Below are 23,423 nucleotides of genomic sequence, written 5' to 3' on the forward strand. Positions count from 1 at the left end.
AAAAATACCTTCAGGCAAACAAAAAGGTCATGTTAGCCAAATAGGGTCTGAAAACTGCAGTTTTCTTATCCAGGTGTTTTCCATTCAAATCATGTTTTTTTTTTTTTTCCCCAATAAAGGTTAACATAAATATAAGCTGCTTAACAATAACCTTAAAGTCTCATAGGCTGAGGTTTAAGTATTTATACTTCATATGATAAGGAAATAGATACTAGCAGTTTCAACACCAGAAGATTTGGCATTAAATACCTCAGTAATAAGAACTTCTATTTCTATGTATGTGATATAAATAGCCATTGGAAAATAGGGCTTTCCAAGCTAACCTCCCATTTAATCGTAAATGAACTGTGTATGTGGTTTCCTTAACCTATCACGATGCACAAGTTGATGTCTTTCCATGCTACTTACCACCACTGACATCACCCAAGGAAACAGAACACAGTACTTAAAATTTAATGAAATTTCAACAGCAAACATTTCCTATCGGATCTGGTTTCTAATATCTGCCTGAGAATTAAGAATACTTATTACCTGTTCAACAACTACAGAAAAAAAATTAAAAGTGTGAGGTATAGTCATTTAAGAGTGAAGTAGTCAAGATTTTCTTTTACTCAAAAAAAGAAAAAAAAATCACTTCAAAGAGTCAACTTTCATGTACAAAACACAAGGTCAATCACAATTATCACTGGACACAAAGGATATTCCAAAGGTTTTTAAAAATGGTAATTAATCTCAAAAAAGGAAAATTAATTTTAGCTTTTATATTTCATTCATTATCAAGACCATGTTTGCTTAATAAGATAATTATGCTATTGATACAAAACATACAGTATTTACACTTAAATGTACAAAATAATTTAATGTTTACAAAAATATTAGAATGTTGAGTTGACTGACACAGTCTTAAGTAATCTCTTCTAGAGAAGTATAATAAGACCACTGATTTCCATTTCATTTCTTTTTTAATAAGTCAAAGAAAGGATGCTGCAATGCTTCATCCAGAGTAATTCTTTTCACTGGATCATATTCTAACATTCTTCGAACGAGGTCAAACAGTTTCTCATGTTCTTCATCATGACAAAGCATAAATTCCTGAGGAGAAAAATGTTAAAGGACATTAAAAAATAGTTTAAAAGTTAAAAAAAAAAAAAACACGTATCTTTTTTAACTTACCTTCAACGGTTTACAGCGTCTCCTAACATATCTACCAGCAGAACTATGTTCATCCCAATCTAGCTGATTATGATGAAAATACTTGCGTTTTCTACAGGAAAGAGAAGTCTCGGTTAGTTTTAAAAAAAGATTCACATGCTTACCCTGCCCTCACCAGAGAACAGGGTAACAGACAGAACCCTGAACCATAAGCAGCTCTCTCTATATACATAAGCACACAATTTCTAAAAATCTCAACAATAATTATTTATCAGATATCTTAAATTATATCTTTCTTAATCTTGTACCCTATAAGGTTTTAGTATCCCACCTAAGTTGTTCCCAAATACCACGTGTAACAATGCCAGCTTTAAAAACAGGTTCCTATAACCATTTGTGTAAATTCTGATGTCATTAGATCTGGAATGAGGCTGAAAATCTTTAACAATTCTATGGGTGACTTGTGGTAAAGCTATGTTTTGAAACCTCTTATATAGTATCTTGTCCAAAGACATATAGCTAGTTAGCAAAAGTGTGGAATTCAAACTTAAGACTGATATGACTCCAAAATCAAGGTCTTTTTACTACTCTGTGTATTATTTTTGTATTGACCTAGGAAAACATTTATGCAAAGGTTAGCCTGAATATAAAAACACCATTTTATTTACTAGATCACAAAGTAAACACTGAATTACTTTTCAAAAAACTTGACTTCATGAAAAAAATCCACAATCTACAAGTTTTCAGAATAAGCAATAACAAAGATGGATTTTCTGTAGTGTGAATATAGGCCACTGTACGTACCCAAGGGCTTTAATCTTAGAAAACATACCTTGTTTTCTGAATCATGTGTGTTGGTATGGGTCCTAATATTCGTTCCATCATTGCCAGGTGCTCTTTACTATCATGAGTCTAAAAAAAGTAGGAAAAAGAAACTTAGCACTTCCCATTTCTGTACATGCAATAAAGGGAAACAAAACAGTGCTTCCGTAAAAGGACCAGGTTAGACAATTATACAACTCATATTACACTCCATTTCAGAGGACTATAACTGCATGAGCTGTATTATCTAATGCAAGCCCAGTAAAATTGAAGTCTTTCTGAACTGGATCAGTAAGGGCTGTATAGCAGATGGTGAACAGGTTTTTAAAATGTGTTTTATTGCCGTAGAGTTGATTTCCAAAGTTTGAATAATCTGTTTAATGTAAAACTGAACAGTTTTTCCTTATTTATTTGTATTTACTGCAGTGTTTAAGATGCCTGGGGAAGATTACCAAAAATCTGTCTCATTTTATCAGTTGCTTAACTAACCTCCATTTACTGAATGGATAGCAACCTTGTAACACTTCCTAATCCTAGATAATAAAAATACAATCCCAGTAATTCTTACAACCCAGAGCTAAGTATGTGGGAACATGACTTTCAGAGAGGTTAAGATACTAGCTCAATATTATATAGTTCATAAATGAGGAAACGAGCTGTGAACCCAAGTGAGTTTTATTCTTACATTACATAGTAACAGAGTTTTGGCTAAAGTAGAATAAACTGTTAAACTGACAGCTGAAACCGTACACTCCTTGAGCAGAGGCTGGCAATTTTTCTATAAAGGGCCAGATAGCAAATATTTTAGGCTTGGATGGTCACAAATAGTCTTTATCACATATTCTTTTTCATTGTTTAAAGCAGACATCAGGCAGGATACAGTCTGCCAACCTCTGCTCTGGAGAGCAGTCTGTGAGCAATGCTTTTTGAACCCATTAACTACTGTGCCTAGCACACTGCTCTCAAAATTATATTCTTAATTCATGACAGGAATAAATAATACAAGCTCTATATCTTCACAAAGCACCTTAGCTGAAGACATTTTGGAGGGTGGAATCCAAATATAAACAGAATCTCAAACCAAAGTTAATAATCCATGCTTAAGATCCCGTGATTTATAACCATAAAACCATTTAAAAATTTTTTTATGTGTCAGAATGAAGAAAGCATGCACTATGCTCAACTTTTCCCTTGACCCTACAGCTTACTACCACAAAATCAGATAACACCTCCTAGGAATGGCACAACAGTTACTTTCTAGATATCAAACTTATCTAGAGTACTTTTACAGCAAGACGTGCCCCACAGTAGTAAATACATGTATTCTGCAACCGACACCTAAATGACTTTTAATTCATCGCAGCTTCCTCCTCATCCTGCACTGTCATAACCTCAAATCAACCTTGACAGAATTAGCTAGGAACGCCCTAACAGCCCTCACCCTGCCCAGAACATACTTTGATCATATTACAACCCTATTTCAAATTCTTCAATGGTTACACCACTTGAAGCTTTCAAGAGTTTGAGCTTTCAGACATTAAGAAAAATTACAAGGAAAAGATGTGGAGACCTAAATAACATTTTTGTCCTTTTACTTTGCCAAGTAAAGACTTTTATTTTTTCAAAAATAACTATTATCATCTCATAAAAGGGACATTTTAATACCAAACAAAAACAAAAACAAAAAACACCAAACCCACCAAACAACAAAAAACAAGGAGGGATAATTTCTATTTGAAAGCCAGAATGGTAGCTGTACAAAATCATTTTCATTTTAGACCAGTCTGTATCTGCAAACCACTGACTTGCAGGATCAGCGAACTGACTCATTGGAAAAGACCCTGATGCTGGGAAAGACTGGAGGCAGGAGAAGGGGATGACAGAGGATAAGATGGTTGAATTTTATCACTGACTCAATACACATGTATTTGAGTAAGCTTCAGGAGGGCAGAGAAGCCTGGCATGCTGCAGTCCATGGGGTCACAGAGTCAGACTTGACTGAGGGGCTGAACTGACTTGTAGGATAAAACAAATATCTTTCTATGGCAAATGAGTACACTACAAGTGTCAGTACTTGCCTATTGACACTATTTTTCTATTTATCCAAAACACTTGATAGCACTATTCATTCTTCCTCAACTAGAGTACCTTTCTGTATGCCCGCTGCATTTATGAACACAATTTCTTCTTCCTGATATGGCCACCACACATACTCTAGCCTTATGACAAACTCCTACTCCTCCTCATAGCATGGATTAAACTCTCTATTTTCCTCAGTGATGCCTTCTCTAAGGAAACTTAGCTGTGCACTGTTTCTGGGTTTCCACCACACTTTTTACAATGTTCCATTTTAACAAATAGCACATTATACTCAACAGTTCTTACATTATCTATCTTGTGTATGACCTCTTTGAGGTCAGAGATTGTCTTTTCATTTTTGTACACGTAGTGCTTAGAAATGTGCCTAAAGTGTCACAGATGCTTGATACAACGTACTGTTTCTGAATTCAAGTGCAACATAACCAGAACTGAATGAAAACTGACCATAGTTGCACTAACATAAATTTATGAAAGCATGTCACACACACACAAAATGGATCACGGTCACATGAACCGTGTTTTTCATATTCAATAGGAACCATGTGTTTAAAATCTTCAATCACATGCAGAATGAATTATGACCATTCACTGAGAGTAGTATTTCATTTCATTATGGTTTTAAAGGATGACTATTTTGCACATGCAAATTTTAATCTTAAGATTACTGATAAACAATGGCAACTTTTCAAAATAGAAACCAAAACTTCAACAGGTCTTTAACATTTAAAGCTCATTATAGTGCAGTGCAACTAGAGGAACCCCTGCTCACCATAACCAAAGAAAGCCTGTGCATAGCAATGAAGACCCACTGCAGCCAAAAATACATACATATATAAAGCAAAGAATTAGTAAATAACATTTAGTAAATACATACCTGAAAGACTGTGAAACCAAGGTAATATTCAATAAGAATGCAACCTATGCTCCAAACATCACAAGGCTGAGACCAACCTAAAGCTATTTAAAAACAAAACCAAGCATTTTATTATGCAACAATTTAACTGTTAATACACTAAATTTTTTCCTATGTGGGTGCTCTCTTTATATAGCCCATTTAGAAGAATGATAGTAAATCCACAGCTTACGTTTTTAGTTTTATAGCAAACATTATTCAGTATCCTTTGAGTCCTCCACATCCTTATATCAAATTATAGTATTTTAACCTAGGGGAATAGGCTTTTTATGTAAAACAAGAGACTAGCAAATGTTTCATAGTCTTTAAATTGCTTATGCAAAGAGGAACTCTGTTATATCCAGTTCATGGCTGTTCTATAAAACTTTACATTAATGCAAATATAGATCAACAATTGTCCTCAGAATGCAATTACTAACCCCCTATCAATTATCAGCTTGATATCTGTGTTTGTTTCCATTAAAAGAAATACTGTACCACATAAATTATGTAGGAATTATAATAGATACATATATAATAGATATTACAGATATTCTAAGCACCCATAAGCAGAAATACAGTCATTTAAAAGTTCACACAGAGGTATCTATATATGTACTTTCAGACTGTCTATACATGCTCTATATTATACTTTCTCCTTCAGAACTATCAATAGTAATATTATTCAAAAAAGAAAAAGACACCTAGCCTTAAGTCTATATTTAATTAGAAAGAAACGAAGAAACCACAGATGTTTTCCTCTTCCAAAGTTTTAAGTACTTAATACAACAATAATGTACTAAAAACCTACTTTAAAAGACATTTTAATTTCTTCTAGAAGTATCACTGAATTTAAAGACAAAGGAAGGAACGATATATGCAAGGAACTTCTGCTTTGGTCATTTTTGTTAACCCTCACAGGGTGTCATCATTTGAACAAATGGAAGATGGAGTCTGTTTCTACTTACAGTAACACATAAAAAATTTGCAAATGACTAAGAGCTTGGACCTAAGATGAAAAGTTTTCTTTTCCAATCACTCCTTTCTCCCAGTCCAGCTTTCTAGCAAATGACTGTAACGTTCTGTAGCATACCACTGTACATCATCTCATTCTGTTATGGGTTAGCTCTAACACTCTGGAATTTCACATCATTCAGTTTTACCAGAATTTCCCAACTTCTGTTTGTTACCCACACCCAAGATGTAAGATCAACTGTCTTCCTCTTACGACTTCCTCTTCAATCTAATTCTGCCTTTATCTTCAGGAGTAACACTTCACACAAACACATAATGAATGCTTCTAATTTTTCCATCTCTTCTTTTTTCTCCTGAAGACCAAGAACCCCAGTTTCGGATTTGTATCAACTATTTACAGCCTGGCCACCCATGGGACTGTGTTAATACCAAGAATCACTATATCTTACCCAACCTAGGAAAAGGCCATTAACTGAGTATAAGATACACTGCCGTTTTCCATGCCAATAACAAAGAAAAAAATGCCAATTGTTTTGTGTTCTCCCATATGTTAAAATGTGGGAGAAAATCTGCTTCTTAAAATTAATAAAACACAGCAAGTTATCTCTTTTAATTTTTTGGCTGCACTGCACAGCACGCAAGATCTCAAGTCTCCTAAACCCACTGCAGTAGAAGAGCAGAATCTTAACCACTTAACCACTGGGGACGTTCCAGCAAGTTTATCTCTTTTTAAGCTCTGAAAATACCTCTCCATCCACATCTCTTTCCACACACTTCTCTTACCTTCACTGCAGCCTTCAGTCCTCAACCATGAACATACTTTCTAAACTACTGCAACAGAAGCAGATTCTTTCAGATCACACTAAGCAGAAATCCTAGTAACATCAACCTCAAAGACAAGCTCTAAACCCGCACTGTCCTATGTAGTAGTTATTAGCTACACATCACTATTTAAATCTAAAATTTAAATTAATTGGCCACGCTGCAAGTACACAGTAGTCTACTTACAGCTACTAATGGCTACCATATCGGACAGTACAGATACAACACTTCTATCACCATGGAAAGTTCTACTGGCTAGTTCTACAAAATATTCTTAATTTCCTTACACTTTTACCAATCCTCTACTCTAGATAAACATCATTAGCTTGATTTCATACTCCTATTCTGAACTACCAGTCTTCTTGGACAAAAAGGTAAAAAGTGATTCCATGAAAATGTTTTTACTATCCAACCTCAGTCAAAACTTATATTCAGCCAAGTATTATGGTTATTTCATTTAACTATTATATCTCCCAGTGTCACCTGATCTGAATTTTCCCCACTGTCTCCAAGCCCCTCAAAGCTGTCTTTGAGTTCCCAGCTCTATCAACATGACCTGGTGATTAACTTATAAATTTTGAGCCACAAGATGCTCTTTCCCTAAGCTCCCTCTTATCATCCACCCTGCATACAGATGTCTGCCCACTAGATCTTCAGCATTTTCATCCGCAACAAGCTTCAGTGATGAGACAAAAATAGGTGTTCCCATCACTTCAAAAACCACAATATGATGTAATTAAGCCAACAGAACTTGTTCTCTTATCATCACGTAGGACTGACTTGTTCAAAAATAACGACCACTTGGAATATCTTTACAGATGGTATCATATTATTCCCACTTAGGAAAAATAATTATAGCAATGACCAGACAGCTTTTATGGAAACAGAAAACATTTTCTGTACACTGCTAAGAAAATCACAACTATCCACCCACTACCTGGCCCCCCGCAATAGAAGCTGTACAGAACAAAAATGTCGTTTTCAATTAAAGTATCAGGAAGTCTGGTGTCTACTGACCCAAAATGACCTCTGGAGCTCTGTAATGCCGTGTGGATACCAAAGTACTATGATGTTCATCATCGTATGTTGCACTTCCAAAGTCAACAACTTTGATATCTGTGTTTTTCAGTGTGCGTTCATCACGTTTCTAGAAAAGTTGAATAAACACAAAGACCAATATATAAAATACTTTACAGCACTATTCCAAAAGGCTTGCCCATGAATTGCCTTTTTGATTTTCAATATAACCCCATGAGAAAGGCAAAGGATTATCCTTTTGGGGTTAAACACCAGGATATAATTAGTCTTAGAGGTAAAATTTCTCATCCAAGCATCATATCAAGCTAAATTAATTTTAAAGATAACTACCCAAATTAAAACAAGTCTTTAACTTACCATTTTAGAATTATATTTGACTACATAGTCAGACTTCACAAATAAAATATTTTCAGGCTTCAGATCTGTATGGGTTAATTTATTATGATGCAAAACTACAAAAGAACAAAAAGACATTAGTTTCACTGACAAATTTAATCTATATTGGGGGATGGGAGGATTGGTGATAGATGTAGGAATCAAAAGCAGTTTCATCTTTACTTGTAATATGTGCAGTTTTAGTGACAATGCTTTGATATGTTACTTATATAATAAAAACTTTAATTTACTGGTATTTAAAAATTTAACAAAGTGTACTTACAATTTATTGACTGGCAGATCTGATATGCCATTTGCCTGATGTGGTCAATTTGAAATGGCAGAAAGCTATTTTCTTTAATGAAATCATAGGTACTAAGTCCCAAGAGTTCGAACACAATACAAACATGACCATGATGATCAAACCATTCTAGCATCTGGACACATCGGCTAAAACAGATCAAAATAAAAATGATTCAGTTCCTAGAACTTTGACTATTTCATATAACGTGATGGATCACAGTTCCAAGTTTATACTTACAAGACACTATTGGGATCAGTACTATTTAAATGCTCTAATACTTGGATTTCTGAACGAGCTGCTTCACGATATCGTCCCACGTTTTTTACAATTTTCACTGCTACATGTATGCCATCCCTTAGAAACAAAATGAGAAGGATGAATGTACAGGAGGTGGTTGAAGACATGCGTCTTAAAATAATCTTTCAGGGCATTATTATAGCAGCTCTATATTAATGGTTTTTAAAACATTTTGAACAAAATTCACTTTACATGGAGTGATGAGTCTCTTAATACCTGTGAATGCTAATATTTGTTTCCAAAAGCTTAAATTTACTGAGATTTTTTTTCCCCTTTTGGAGAAGGAGGATAAAAATATAAACCTTGAATAGAATATACTACTGCTGAAAGCATTTGGTCATTCACAAAGAGAGATTGACTGTGACAGATGGTGCACAGATATTAGTGATTAAAAAAGGCTTGTCCTATGTATCTCAGTTTAATGGAAAAGACAGATACAAACAACTTATCATAAAGGTTACAAGTGCTTGACATGGAGTAGACAGAAGAAAGAACCTATTGATTGGGGTTAGGGCAGTTTAGACATCTTCAGAAAAGAGGAGACACACAACTGAGCCCTGAAAGACAACTGTCAATTCATCAGATTTGGGAGAAAATTCCAGCAAAGAGACACCATCATTAAGTCATGAAGCTGAAAAAAATATTTAGTTCATTCAGGGATGCCAATAGGTAGAAATAGCTACAATCTAGGGCAGTGTGCTTTAGACTGGGGCGTCCATGTGCATGTGTGTGCTAGGTTGCTTCAGTCGTGTCCAACTCTTTGTGACCCTATGGACTATAGCCCATCAAGTTCCTCTGACCACGGGATTCTCCAGGCAAGAATACTGGAATCGGTTGCCATGCCCTCCTACAGGGGATCTTCCCGACCCAGGGACTGAACCAGGTCTCCTACAGTGCAGGCAGATTCTTTACCAACTGAGCCACCAAGGAATACTTCCTACAAAGTATAGAGGGAAGTGGTGGTCAAGTAGTTAAGACACAGGCTTTTACTGCCGTGGGTTCAGGTATGATCACTGATGATGAACTGAGATCTTGCAAGCCATGTGAAGCCACCCTCCTCCCGCCCCGCCAAAGATACATCTCTGAATGCTTTTGAGGACAAAGGTTTCCAAATCTGCAACTTCCTTTTGTCCTCCTTCCTAATAAGCTGACCTTTTTGAAAACAAGCCAGCATTCAAACCTGTTTTCTTCACTATAGCCTTTTCAGGTTAGAAAAAACCTCATGGATGTGAAGATTAGTATGGCAAGGTATGTGCTCTAGGATGTCCAAAAAAAAAAAAAGAAAAATCTTTGAGGCAAACAAATTTTTCTAGTGGTTGGATAGCAAATCTTTCCAATTCGCTTAAGAAGGCCCTAAAGAAGTTATAGGCTGGTAAATCATTCAAAAATTATTTTGATGATTATAAAACCTATGATGTATATATCTCAAGGCTTAAAAGAATTACTACATGTATCATGGAAACATAATCACTACCATATGTAAAACAGATAGCCAGCGGGAATTAGCTATAGGATTCAGGGAACTCAAACCGGGGTCTCTGTGACAATCTAAAAGGGTGGGATGGGGAGGGAAGTTCAAGAGGGAGAAGACATTATGTATACTTATGGCTGATCCAAGTTGATGTATGGAAGAAAACGACACAACATGTAATGCAATTACCCTTCAATTAAAAATAAATGGATTTAAAAAAAGAATTACTATAAAACTGCTGTGACAAAACTTCTTGTCTCATCTGTTTAATTGTACAGCCAAGTCTTCTAAGGGCTAATAGCTATAAAAATGAAAGATGGGTAACTGTTAGCTAATGCTACTGTAGTAACCATGCGTGGTGAGTGCTTAGCTGTGTCTGACTCTTTGCAACCCCATGGACTGTAGCCCGCCAGGCTCCTCTGTCCATGGGGTATTCCAGGCAAGGATACTGGAGTGGGTTGCCATTTCCTCCTCCAGGGGATCTTCTCCTCCCAGGGATCAAACCCAGGTCTCCTGTATTGCAGGCAGATTCTTTACCACTGAGCCACCTTGTGAAACCCATTTTAGGTCTAGTATCAAAATCTGTAACAGATCTTTGTGTACTTGATCAAATTGAATACTATTAATTGGAATGTCTCAAATACTCAAGTCTTGGAATCTCAAGATATTTTAAGAAAATTTTAATGGGACAATTAGTGAAATCTGAATCTAACCTGCAAATTAGTAGACAAAATTTGAAAATACATATAATACGCGAATATAGAGAATGAAAGAGTAAATACTATAAAATGTTAAATTTGTGGAATCTGGGTGAAGAATACATGGGAATTCTTTGGATTATTTTAGCAACCCTGATAAGTCAAAGTGGGGTTTCCCTGATGGCTAGATGGTAAAGAATTGGTCTACAATGCAGGAGACTCAGGTTCGATCCCTGTGTTGGGAAGATCCTCTGGAGAAGGGAATGGCTACCTACTCCAGTATTCCTGGTCTGGAGAATTCCATGGACAGAGGAGCCTGGCGGGTTACACTCCATGGGGTCACAAACAGTCGGACACAACTGAGTGACTAACACTTTCACGAAGTCAAAGTATTTCAAAATATCTTAAAATGTTACTTTATGTTCACATCTTTGTGGTAGGGAGAAAAGGGTGATAAAACAAGACATTTAGGAAAATGTTCTTTATGAAAAGTGGAATAAAAATAAGTTCAAGGAAAAAGCATTTCTAAGTAGTCAAGAAAAGTTTGTTCCTGGATGACAGGAAGTATGAAGCTATTGTACTCACATTCCCCTAAACATAAGGATACATGTTTACTAAAAAAAAATCAATACCTAAAATAAGCTGGAAATTATACCCTCAACTATTTTATGATGACAAAGTTAGATGTCAATTTAAAAATGTGCACTTTTCCCTCAACAGTTTTACAAGTTTCACTTACAAAAAAACTTGCAACCACAGAATACATATTCTAGGGCAAAACATGAAAACTGAAGCAGAGAGGATCAAGCAACAAAAAGGTTAGTATAACTCACTCTGAACTTTATTCTGTAGGCTTTAAGTAATTTCTTCATAGTTTAAGAAGCTGACCCTAATGTGCAAATAATATATTTTGGAAATAAAGGTTTTTTAACCAAGATTAGCCATGCTTTATTGTCTCTGCAATTCAGAAGTGGGGTAAAGCACTCCAAATCTTTTTTAAAAAGCTAAGGGCCTACGTTCTCAGAAACTCTTCACTGGACCACTCACTTTAATTTCAACTGACTCCATCTGATAATGTTCAACATGCCTGATCAAAATTCACATTCATGGTAAATAAATCATACAGTTAAAGAAATTTTGAATACTTATACCTACCAGGAAACACATAGCTACCAGTTAAATTCAATTTCATCCAAATTATGGATCCTTCCCCACCAAAAATATTAGAATATTCAAAACAGAAAAAACAAACTTACATGCCATGATCAATACATTCTACAACTTTGCCAAAGGCCCCTTCACCCAAAGTATCCACGATTTCATCTAAAGTGAGGGGGGGAGAAAGAAGTGTAAGTACCTGAGCACAAATTATCAGTTATTCAAACAATGAAAGCTTAAGTGTGGAATATTTTCAAATGATCTCTATCAAAGCATAACTAAGGTTTCAGCACTCAAAATTATTTTATTTTCAGCTGTTACAAAAACAATTCAGACAGAGCTATCTTTCTTGCTCTAATCTCAAATTCCACTGATTATTTTGGAACTTTAGAGTAGAAATATTTAAACTCTATAGAAAAGAAGAAATACAAAAGAACAACAAACAAACCCACGAAAAACAAAACAAAAAAGCAATGAAGAGTTCTTTAGCCCCCCGCTGACAAACTATTCTTAAAAAGATTATTCTGTCTGCAAAGTTTAAAAAGTGTTGAAAAATATTCTATACATCTTGCTCTTAGAACGTCTCCACTTTGACAGATCAGGTGACCCTCCTCATCATCCTCTATACTCCTGGATCTTTTCCTTCGGTGGCTCTTCTGGAACGGCAAGTGGGCAGCACCAAGATCGTCCAGCCAATCAATATATCAGAGTGAATTCAGGGCAGAATACGCAATTCATTCAGCGGGGAGATATTCAGGCATTCAGATAAGCACCAGGCCACGAACAGTTGGCAGGAGCAATTTCAAATTCAGTCCCCAGAAATTCACAGGGCACAGTTTATGTTACAGAAGAAAAACATGGCAAGGAACAGATTTTCAGATAAGATACTTAAAGTGGCAATAGAAAAAAAACAACACAATTGTCTCTTTAAAATACTGACTTAATTGAAGTCTGAAATTTAAAGAATGCAAATGTCATGATCTATTAATCTCTTGTTATAAAATAGCATATGCTGTGAGTTGGGATGTCTAGTTTGTCAGAAAAATGTTTTGAAATGTCAATATTAGTTCAACAAATTTATTATTTAGCAATATTTTTAAACATACATGATTAAAATATAAGGGGACAATAAAGGCTAGTTAATTCCAATGTTCAATCTAATCAATGCTAGTGAAGAAAACTTGGGGAGGAAAATAATTAACTCAGTTTACTTATCAAACAAGTGAAGATATGTGAATTTAAAAAAAGAACAGGCTTTTTGGACATTTAATTTCCCATTCAGCACCCACTTTCAGAACTCCAATGTAACTAATTGCAATAATGATGCACTGTGCTATGGGACTGTATTATATTCAGGATTAAGTATCCACCAGTGCAACTTTCTATATTTGTTTCCAAGTATTGGGAAATAGGTTTCTTTTAGAAAAAAAGTTTGAAAGAAAAGATGGGTGCCTTTTCTTTTTATAAGATTGTTATAAAGCATAAAAATATTTTAAATATTAAAATTATGAAACTCACGATCTGGTCTACAGAAAATGAGTAAATGTAGGTAAATGAGGGCTAACTAATAGCAATAAATACAGATTAGTTTTAAGAATTTTGATACTTCCTTTAAGGATTCAAGTAATTTAAACACAATTATATTCATACAGTATCATAAACTTTTCCAAACTATTGGCCCAATAAGAGCTTTTACACACAAGTAAGTATCCACCCAAACTAAAAACAAAATGAATCATACCGAATGTGACTGATGACTTGAACAGTGTCTATTACGCTTCCTTTTAGGACTGCTTCTCCTGCTTCGGACTGAAGATTTACTGCAGTGGATTCGATAACTGCTTTCAATGTCTCTGTGATAATGTCTAGGAACATATCTTTCGCAGTAGTCATTTCTGTATTCATCAATGTATCTCCGGTCCCGATAATCTCTCTCATTCAAGGACCTTGCTTCTAAATAATGACTGCAAACACATTAAAATTAAAAATTACACTCTTCATTCTAGAATAGTATGGTTAAAAATAAAACATTCTCTCAAGTACTGCTGGTTTAAACAGCTAACTCAATAAAAGAAAAAAGTACAAACTGATGGATCAATTTATACTTAACTCATAAAACTTAAATAATTTTACTTTAACCAACAAGTAAATGTGTTCATATATTTCTACTAACATATACTACTATCAAGAAATAAAGTTTGAAAATAAAGAAATATAGTTTGAGTCAAATCATTCAACATATTCAGTGCTTACTTAAGAGTCCCTTTATCTTCTGGTCAAAGTTAAGACCAAAGAAAAATCACAAAACTGCTCTTCTGAAACTCATCAGTCTTAGGATATACCCATCTGTAACTAAGCTCTCTTCCTTTTTTCAGAACTATACACAATACGAGACAGGCCAAAAAGGATTCCTTTCATAATGTAAGTGAATTTTAGATTTCTCTGGCACAGAGAATTTTCTCAAGAAAGCTGAATCAGAGCTATAATCAAATATATTTCAGCCCTTTCATTTTATAGATGGCTAAACCAAGATCCCTAGAAGGAAAATGATTTGCTATGGTTGAAGAGCACATTCTAAATCCTATTGTGTGTGCCAATTTTACACCTCACCTATCCCATCTTCTCTATTCCCAGCTTCCTATATCCTCTAAGAAATAGACAACACAGTTTTTGAAGGCTGCTTCACGTGCCAAAGATATCTAAAATGTATTCCTCTTAAATGGGAAAAAGATCTTGTAATTGCTTGCTTAGGATTACCTAACCCCCTACTTCCCTGTGTATTTCGAATTTCCTGTCATTCCTGCGTGAGAAATAAACAAGAATTCAGGGAAAATAGCATCACCTGGTACCACAGTGCTTAACTTCTGAATCTACATATCCCTTTGAAATTCTGATAAAAGATATGGACCCTGTCCTGTAAGAAATGCAAAAACGCATAAACAAAACTTGGCGAGATATTTCAGAGGCCATGGACCTCAGGAAGTAAGTGGATTTCAGTTAAGCAGCCTTGATCTGACGGAAAGAAAAAGACACACATTCAATTGGCCCAGTTTCCCATCCCCCTCTCTACCTGGGATGAGAGTCCTCTTCAACAGAGTGTGAAGCTTCAAGAGGGATGCACATGGAGCACTGAGGGAGAGAGGGGACACCTGCCCAGTCAGACACATCAGCTAAAATAATCCTAACAAGCAATGGCGTGACAGATGTTGACTAGATTGCCCTCACCAATAGGTTTCTTTTCCCCAGAATATGCTGTCATTCTTTTTCACAGGGGAGCTGGTTTAGGCAGAAGTAAAGGAGAAGCATCTCTAAAACTCTTACTCAACAGGGCTGGCATCAAATCCAGGCTGGGGAGATGCAGAAACCCCTTTTCCCCTTTCTCCAGTGTCAGCCTTAAGTTCTAGCCACTGGAGAAACAATCCAGGATGTTAGGGTAAGACTTTAGGTTGTCTATCAGTTGCTTGGAACCACATGGTACCTACATCAAGCTAGACATTACTATACTCTGAAGGGCACACCTGTTTAATCCTGTAAGGCATCCTTCCCATAAAAGGCCAAAATTAATCAGAAAAAAAACTAACACTAATTATCTTTAGCTGGACTGGTGCATGAGATTAGAGATGCTGATAACCATAATCTTCAGAATAACACAGACAGGGTGAAGTAATACCATGAGAATAAAAAGCTGAGGACTTCTTCAACCTGTAACAACCAAAGCTTAGAGATTACATAAACAAAATCTACAGAATTATAAAGGCTACATGGACAGAGTGAACAGGATGAACAGATTGATTTCATTTCTAAAAATATTCACTAATCACCCAGTGAATATTTCACTATAGTTCTTCAAAATAGCCAAGACTAATGAGGCTATGCTCATTCCTTTTTATTTCCACACAGGTCCTGTGGGAGATAAAAAATATATATGAGGCAAAAATCTCTGCCAACAAATAATGACTCAACAATGCAGGAAATGCCAAAAGCCTGTATGAGTGCTTAGGGTCACAGAGGGGGAAAAAAAATCTCAAAATGCTTAAAACGGTCACGGAAAGTCTCATGAAAAAGAGAAGATTTACATCTTAAAGGGAAATCAGAATTTGGACAAAGTAAAAAGTAGAAGAAACGAGACGGGATAAAAATGGCATATTACCATCTGACATTTATAGAGCACTTTAACCACAGTGGCTCAGAGATGAGTTTGTCTACATATTACTTAGGAAATAATTTCAGCAAGCGCAATTTTCAAATAGGGATGCATAAGCAAGTAAGCTGGGAACAGATCATCCAGAATCTTGCACGCCAGCCTGAAGAGCTTAAAACAGCGTTTCTCAGAGGATGGTTTATTAACAATATCAAAATAATGAATTATTTAAAATGAAGATCCCTGGCCTCAGGTGAGGCTCACTGAATAATCTGGTAATATGCATTTTAAACATACCTCCAAGGTGATCCTATTCACACTACAGTTTGAGAATCACTTGTGTAAGGCTTGATATTCTTAGGTTACAGGGACTTCCCTGGTGGCTTAGCAATAAAGAATCCCTCTGCCAATGCAGGAGACACAGGTTCAATACCCAAGCTGGGAAGAACCCCTAGAGAAGGAAATGGTAACCCCTCCAGTATTCCTGCCTGGGAAATACCATGGACAGAGGGGCCTGGAGGGCTGCAGTCAGAAGAGTGCAGACAGGATTTAGTGACAACTCTATGTTACAGGAAGACATTTAAGGGTACAAAATGAGTGTTCACAGCTGCATCAGTTTTCCTGTGCAGAATTAACCAATCAAGCCTGTAGAAACCGGGCAATTCACAGGCTACTTACGAATCAGGAAAATAAAGACACTTCACAATATATGTGAAAAAAGGTTCGGTAACTCATATACAATAAAACTGCTTATAAATCAGTAAGGAAAATACACTTTAATAGAGAAAAAGGCTAAGAATACAAAAATAATGTTCAAAATGAACTACAATTTAAAAAATAATATTCAGTGGTCAGTAAATATATGACAGAGGACAAACTCAACAGAAATTTAAAAATTCAAATTATAACAAAACACTATTCTTGGCATTTCAAAATAACCAAGACTGATGAGAAAATGAAGGGGCAAGCTGTAGGGAATATAACTTGGTACAAACTTTCTGGAAAAATACATAAATATGTAGCAAGAGTCTTCTAAGAGTTCACACTCTAAACTGTCCTGTCACTCTAAACTGTCCTGTCTCTTCTTAGAATTTATTTGCAAGAAATACCAGAGGCAAAGATTTGTACACATAAGTATTTTTAAAAATAATCAGAAATAATTTTACATCCAAATAATGGGGGATTAGCATCCTATCAAAATTACCTTCATACATTTCTGTATTTTTCATTTTTTTCAGTAATTTTATTAAAAAACACTCTTGTAAAGTTTTGAATCTTAGAAAGACTATTAGACTACTCCAGATTATGGAGAGTAACTACCACCAGACATCTCTAGTGCCAAGAAGAAACTATTAGTCTAGCGGTTATTACACAATCATGTTTATACAATTATAACATAAATGAACTGTTCATCAATCATACCAGTTCTTGTTTACCTACATAATGAATAAACATGAATAATATTATGACGTTATGCCTTACAGAGTATTTTGTATTTAATATAGGATACAGATAATCTCTATAGTACATTAATTTAGCTCAGGTCATTGAAATCCTGGCAGAGATTCTCTTTTCATACAATGTAAAGAACGATTAGTCTGCATTGATTACCAATAAGCTCACTGTTCTGCAGAACAGGTCTGTTTTAGCATGGAAAAGGAAAAAAATTACATACTGTTTTTTAAAGTAACCCCAGCTGGCTAATTTAGAAAGCAATCTGGCAAACAGTCCCAATGGAACATCTGCACAAAACAAGGAGAAAACATAGAACCAACAAAAACAAATGAGAAAGGGAAATTAATGGAGGACAAAATGAAAGAAACCACTCACCTAGGCTTTGTTTAATCATTTAGGAACTTTACAAAATTCCTCCAATTCTACATAAATGTATTACCTCCAAATTTTACACTGGTAAAAATACACTAAAACAGGACACATGCCATTTGGTATTTTTATCGTGGCCCTTCCCTAAATTACTGGCTACTGCCTACGCAACGGAATGGTTCTTAAAACAGCCAAGCTTCGAAAATTCCCAAATATATTTACTGGTCTTATCTACAATCCAGCATAAGCAACTAATCCTCAGAGCATGTTAACATTCTCACAGGCACACTATTTTTCTAATTTGGGTAACTCTCCCCACCCTTCATTCTCTCTCATCTGTGGAGCCCTAAATAAATGCCCAATGTACACATCTGCCTAGTATTCACATACAAATTGAAAGCACTTGCTGGTCCTTTAATCACTTCACTCGAGTGTGTCCTATCACCACTTTTGTGTCTCGTTTCACACCACTCCGTTACTGGCAGCAAGACTGGGTCAACTATCTCCCATAGGTCCCAAATGGATTCATGAGGGTAGGAACTCTGTTCTACTCACAGTAATGTCTAGCATATAACAGACACTCAGGAGATCTTTTCTGAATGAGTATTTGTTGACGGATTTATAAAAACAATTTGACAGATGAAAGCTATACAATCTAATGGCAAATCATTTAAACTATGTGTGTTAAAATGGTACTAGTTCAAGGGTAATTTACCAATCAGATTCTTTAAACTGGTGATGTGGTTTACAGTATCTGTTCTCTTGCGTACTGCTGTGGGATCTCCTCTTCCGTTTGTGACTTCCACTGTAGCTTTCATGTCCCCAGCTTTCTCTGCTATCCCAATCAGGGCAGTGAGTTCTTTTGGAATGCCGCATCTGTTAACGGAAATGAAAAGTGAGTTGTGGAATCAGAGAAGGCTTGTTTAGTAAATACGGTACTTTACATTAATATTGACTAAATACAAAAACACCTAAGACATGGGGTCGCAGAGGTTCTAAGATGTTTGTAGGTAATGTTTCTCAAGGCATGGGGGCACTATCCCACTGGTATGTCAGATGATTGATTCTAAGTGGCACACAGATCCTGATACTAAATGATAACACTGTGAGACCTTCATACTTTCTTTTTCAATTCTTCTGGATAAATTCTGAGTTTGGTGCTTGTCTTCAACTAACATTCGCTAACTGCTATTTTAAAAATAAAGAGTCAGGATTCAGGCTTAGAGTCTTTCTCTTGTGTCTCCTGTCTTGGCAGGTGGATTCTTTACCACTGCACCATCCGGGAAGCTTTCTTACCTTTTTCCTATGGTAAATTACTAATAACCTCTTAAATTACTGCTATTATCAAACTCTAAGTTATTGATGTTAACTTTAAAGGTGAGCTAGTTTAAAACAAGTATCACCAAGTATAATGCACCTTTGGCAAAACACTGTAACACAAATAACTGAAGTCAGAGAAATACTTAGGGATACTAATACAGGAGATGACTTTGTTTTAAAGGCAAGAGCCACTAATGAAGATCCTTTTGCTCTGTCAAGAGTTCCATTCTCTAAATCCTGAGAATGACTCTCAGCTTTGAATAGAACTCAGGGTGTGAATAGAACACAGTATTCAACTGAGAACCTGAAGAGCAATAAAAAGCCATTTTATGAACTCATTTCTTCTAACCACAAGTTTATTTTCAAATCATCCTGGAGCCTTCTTAAAATTAAACATATCTGTTGTAGATCTGGCATGACTAAGAAAATGAACCTATAAGGACGAATATGGTCACACCGAAATCAGACAGCAACCTACAAACTTCATTAAGTTTTTTAGGATCTGTATTCTAACAAGTCATCTCTATGCCTCTCCACATCTTAGCTCTTTCACAAAGCAGCTTCGTTTTTAACAGCTGTCCAAACTCTGTTGAAGGCCCTGAGTTTCACAACCAAGCAAGGAGCTGAAAAAGGTAAACTGGAACAAAGCCAGCTTAGTTAACCTCCTTCAGTTTGACCAAATGACTCAGTAACAAGCAAATGAATTCAAGTAACACAACTTAAATGATTTCAAATGGTTTACAAAAGATTTTGAAATGAGGCATCTCCTGGGAGGTATTTCCTAAGAAAATATAGCTAAAATGCCATCAAAGCCTGAAGCCACTAATACTCAGGTCTTTTAACTCACTTCTCTTACTGATTCTAACGCTATGCCCATCACACATACTTCTGATATGCAGCTTCTCTTTTAGCTTGCTTTAAAAAAGACAGACAAGGCACTGGTTAAGTTAAACAAAAGCTCTAAAACTCTAGTTAGGGTTCTCACTGGAAATTGGTAAGTGAGCATTTGGATTTGACCTATTCATAGGTCATTTGAATATGGGAAACTGAAATAAATCACACTATAAATTAAGGAGCAAAAAAGACCATCAGAAAAGCCATAAAAAGAACTCTATTTTTAGTGGAATTCTTCTGACCCTTTGATTACCCCAACTGTATTTTAATCACAAAGGAACTTTAAAATTGCTTAGTTAAGCATTCTTAAATCATACCAAGCGAAATCCCATCTGACGTTGATGCTTATTATTATGACTAATACATAGTTTTTGCAAAACATGTCTGCTTCAGTTTTTTCCTTCTACTGTCAGCCAGCCAAAACTAGCTCACCTGTGAACAAAACGTAATTCTTATATAACCAGTTATCAATGTGCAAATATTAAAATAACAGTCTTGGGAGAGCCAAAGTTTTTTATTTCTCTAGCCAAGTTCACTACTTTTGTTTTAATTCATGTTAGGAAGCCCTCCTTCACTGCTATTCAGAATTATTTTCTTAGGAGGCCAAGAAAAGAATCCCGGACCCAGGTTACACAAATTAAGTTCCTTCACATACAAAACAAAAAACAAAAACAAAAACAAAAACCCAACCCCCTAAAATTACTGCATTACCTCTAACTAGTAAGAATTCTACATGTTAGAACCATCAGACATCTTCCAATAAAAACACCAGATACAAAAAACACCAGATATGCCTATATCCGTCTTGGAAACCTGATTCTCTACTGCCTTTTAACACTCTATTTTACCCAACAATTTTATATCTATATATATGGCTTTAAAATATCTATAAAGGTTAAAGTTATGATTAGATGGCTCCAAGAGGATGTACCTGATAACAAAAAGCCTGAAGGTGTATGTATGGAACACAAGCATACAAAGATAGCTATAAAATGAGATCAGGAGATTGACCCGGTCAGTTTGGAGTGCTGTTTCCAAAGGACAGGATAAGCATACCACGGTTGCTTAAGTAATGAAAGACAGTGTGATTCAAAAGCATCAGAAATGCAAATCTGCTGCAATAATGACACGCTCCACTTTAAAAAGTTTGCACAATGGATGAGTCTCTCCATATTTACATCTCATAAGCACGAGCTAAATTCCACCTGAACTCGCAGACTTGCAGTTCCTCGGACGCCCAGTCCACAGCCCCAGCCTATCCGCCAGGGCACTTGGCCAGGGCCTTTGGCGCACTTAAGAGATTTGACCCCGGAAAATCCCCGAATGCTACCAACAGCTGAGGACAGGTACCCAGGGGAAGGTTTGACCTAGGAGTATACTTGCTCCAGGCGGTTCTAGAAGGGTTCCAAGACAGGTCCTCACTCTGACCGGCGGGACGAAGCACGGCCTAAGTTGCCATGATGCGAGAGGCCTGGGTGCTCTGAAAAAACCTAGCGGCAGAGCCGAGGCCTTTTATCCCTAAGATTTTAAATCTACTATGACGCCCGGGCAACTTTAGGTTTTAAATGTCATAAGCAGAGCTGTGTCCCAAGCGCACCCCGGTCGCCGAGGCCCCGAATCCCGTCGTTTTTCCGACACCTGGCTTCGAGACTTACAAAACTGGGAAGCCGCCCAGCCCAGAACACAGTGCCTGAAGCCTTACCTCCGCAAAAACAAAAGGCCCTTTGGCCGAGAATTGTCGGCAAACCGCCGTCTTCTCTCTCCAAAAGCTGCGACAAACACCCTACAAAATGGCGGCAGCGCCGTCTCCCTACAACCCCCCGGCAGCCTCTAGCACCGCCCACACCAGGAAAACGCGCCTGCGTGACAGAGCTCCCGCACTCCCTCCCCACCCCTAAGGGGCGGGTTCCATGTGACGTCAGGGCTGGCCCCGCCCTCCACCACGCAGTTCTCCCCGCCCAGCAGTCCGCGCCCTGAGACCCGCTTTGGTTGAGGCTGCGCCGTAGATTGTTTTCGTTCTGGGAGCACCTGGGTCAAACTGGGCGGAAACGCCCTAAGCTTGTGGCGCCTGCCTGCAGCTGTGGGAGGGGTTATTCTGAATGCTGCACCTCTCAGCAGAGGCGACGAAGGCTCCGTTTCCTGCTCTTCCGCCCAAGTGGGCCGCACCATGGCACTTTGGCTGCCTCCCTTCCGCCTACCGGAGGACCTCAGTTCAGTTCAGTCGCTGAGTCGTGTTCGACTTTTTACGACCCCATGAACCGCAGCACGCCAGGCCTCCCTGTCTATCACCAACTCCCGAAGTTTACTCAAACTCATATCCATTGAGTCAGTGATGGAATCCAACCATCTCATCCTCTGTCGTCCCCTTCTCCTCCGGCCCTCAATCCCTCAACTCAGGCAGTCATCACGAAAGAGACAAGCCCCAAATCGGCTCGGTAACCAGGTCCAGACTGGTGCTGGGGATAGTGTAGTTGAGCCTGCTTGCAACTTCCTGTCTAAAAATGGACTCCGATAATTAAGAGGATAGCCTAGGAAACAAGCTCAGAGGTGCTTATCTTTTTAAGGTCTATGCTCCTGAGAGAAACAGCAACAAAAAGAGAAGTTTCTGTTGAGACTCCCTACCTGCCTCCTGAGCAGATTTGGCAGCTAAAGTTTCCCTAACAAAGTTTTCCCTTTTATTTACCCCTGTGGGTTTTATTCAAAGTACCAATGTGAAGTCGCTCAGTCGTGTCCGACTCTTTGCGACCCCATGGACTGTAGCCCACCAGGCTCCTCCATTCATGAAATTTTCTAGGCAAGAGTACTGGAGTGAGTTGCTATTTCCTTCTCCAGGGGATCTTCCCGACCCAGGGATCGAACCCAGGTTTCCAGGAGAATAATATTTGAGAACTAGTGAGCCCAGTTAAAACAAGATATTTCCCAGTTGTAAGAATCCCTGGACCGTTTCCCATTGTGAGCTTTATGTAAGAAAATAGGGTCAAAATTTAAGCCCTAAGGAGCACTTACGGGGCAGGAAAAAAGCCTGAAAATGAATGATCAGAAGAAGAGGAGAACCGAAAGTTGGCGTCAGAGTAAGGTAGGAGTAAGGATCTGTGTGCTCCGTCGTTAAGTGGTGTCTGACTCTTTGCAACTCCATGGAC

General features: G+C 37.1%; 1 protein-coding gene across 6 annotated transcripts; it reads right to left on the bottom strand.

The window, feature by feature from the left end:
- Positions 1–578: 578 nt before the first annotated feature.
- CLK4 (CDC like kinase 4) lies at positions 579–22,349 on the bottom strand. Of its 6 annotated transcripts, XM_069591835.1 has the most exons (15): positions 21,986–22,124; positions 18,785–18,945; positions 17,921–17,987; positions 15,175–15,233; positions 13,846–14,068; positions 12,670–12,760; positions 12,203–12,269; positions 8,718–8,834; positions 8,460–8,626; positions 8,159–8,253; positions 7,781–7,910; positions 4,949–5,031; positions 1,985–2,064; positions 1,174–1,264; positions 579–1,092 (listed from the first exon to the last, which is right to left on the bottom strand). In XM_069591835.1, the coding sequence occupies exons 4-15, from the start codon at positions 15,225–15,227 to the stop codon at positions 952–954; spliced, it is 1,338 nt and encodes a 445-aa protein (XP_069447936.1). In that variant the 5' UTR covers positions 15,228–15,233; positions 17,921–17,987; positions 18,785–18,945; positions 21,986–22,124; the 3' UTR covers positions 579–951. The 6 variants fall into 6 exon arrangements, with proteins under 6 accessions (XP_069447936.1, XP_069447934.1, XP_069447939.1 ...); XM_069591833.1 differs by lacking the exon at positions 17,921–17,987 and having other exon boundaries at positions 21,986–22,170; XM_069591838.1 differs by lacking the exon at positions 12,670–12,760 and having other exon boundaries at positions 21,986–22,112.
- Positions 22,350–23,423: the final 1,074 nt, after the last annotated feature.

The sequence above is a fragment of the Ovis canadensis genome, chromosome 5 (assembly GCF_042477335.2).
Source record: "Ovis canadensis isolate MfBH-ARS-UI-01 breed Bighorn chromosome 5, ARS-UI_OviCan_v2, whole genome shotgun sequence".
NCBI classification, from domain to species: Eukaryota; Metazoa; Chordata; class Mammalia; order Artiodactyla; family Bovidae; genus Ovis; species Ovis canadensis.